Source organism: Limulus polyphemus, unplaced genomic scaffold (assembly GCF_000517525.1).
Source record: "Limulus polyphemus unplaced genomic scaffold, Limulus_polyphemus-2.1.2 Scaffold23864, whole genome shotgun sequence".
Classification (NCBI taxonomy): Eukaryota; Metazoa; Arthropoda; class Merostomata; order Xiphosura; family Limulidae; genus Limulus; species Limulus polyphemus.
The window spans coordinates 1-992 of NW_013689474.1; the positions used below are offsets into that span (position 1 = coordinate 1).

Below are 992 nucleotides of genomic sequence, written 5' to 3' on the forward strand. Positions count from 1 at the left end.
AAAACTAATGAAACTAAAATTAAGCGGCCACTATAAAGCCATGTTCGGCAACTCCTTTTCTTCCAGTGTCTAAGAACGATGGAGCAGGAGAAAACCTTAAGCCTAACGGCAGGGTGGACCACCATTATTCACCCGGCGGACCTACACTCCAGGTGTTGGAGTCTGCCGGTGTTCACGCGCGACCTATGACTATATCAGGGAGCGGAAGTGGCGGCGGCTCAGGCCAAATCCTAAGCTCTGATGCGGACAAAACTGGAAAGCAAAAACGACATCGCACCCGATTCACTCCTGCCCAACTTCAGGAACTCGAGCGGAGCTTCGCCAAGACACATTATCCAGATATTTTCATGAGGGAGGAGTTAGCCATGAGAATTGGACTTACAGAATCTCGCGTACAGGTACGTTTCTTAATATCGTTGTCGCTAAATCTGGGAAACTAAATAAGAAGACATGTTATTATTATATGCACTAGAGAATAAACTGGTGCTTTCCATAAAAAGAATACTTATGCTTATCATATGAATATATTTGAGAAGTATTACAAAAAGTAAAACTTTATGAAATGACAAATGTAGTTCCATGTATTGAAATTATTAATTGCAGAAATTAATACACAACATTTTTTTTACAAATACCCTATATTTCAGGGTGTTAATTATCTTTTACCAACTCTTCGTTGTGTCTCGATGTCTGTACAGTTTAAGCCTGTCCAGATTACCCTATCTTTCAGGGTGTTAATTATTCTATACCAACTCTTCGTTGTGTCTCGATGTCTGTACAGTTTAAGCCTTTCCAGATTACCCATACCAGGGCCCCCAGTAGCACAGCGGTATGTTCTAGGACTTACAACGCTAGAATTCGAGTTTTGATACCCATGATAAGCACAGCACAGATAGCCCATTGTGTAGCTTGGTGCTTAACTTAAAACAAACAAACCCATACCAAGTATTATCCATAAGCGAAAGGCCCGGCATGGCCAGGTGGTTAGGGCG

General features: G+C 41.8%; 1 protein-coding gene across 1 annotated transcript; it reads left to right on the forward strand.

The window, feature by feature from the left end:
- Positions 1-66: 66 nt before the first annotated feature.
- LOC106477590 (homeobox protein orthopedia-like) lies at positions 67-398 on the forward strand (the record flags this gene model as incomplete). The annotated part of the gene is made up of 1 exon (XM_013938136.1): positions 67-398. A coding segment is annotated over one exon (332 nt), but the record flags the coding sequence as incomplete, so codon positions are not given.
- Positions 399-992: the final 594 nt, after the last annotated feature.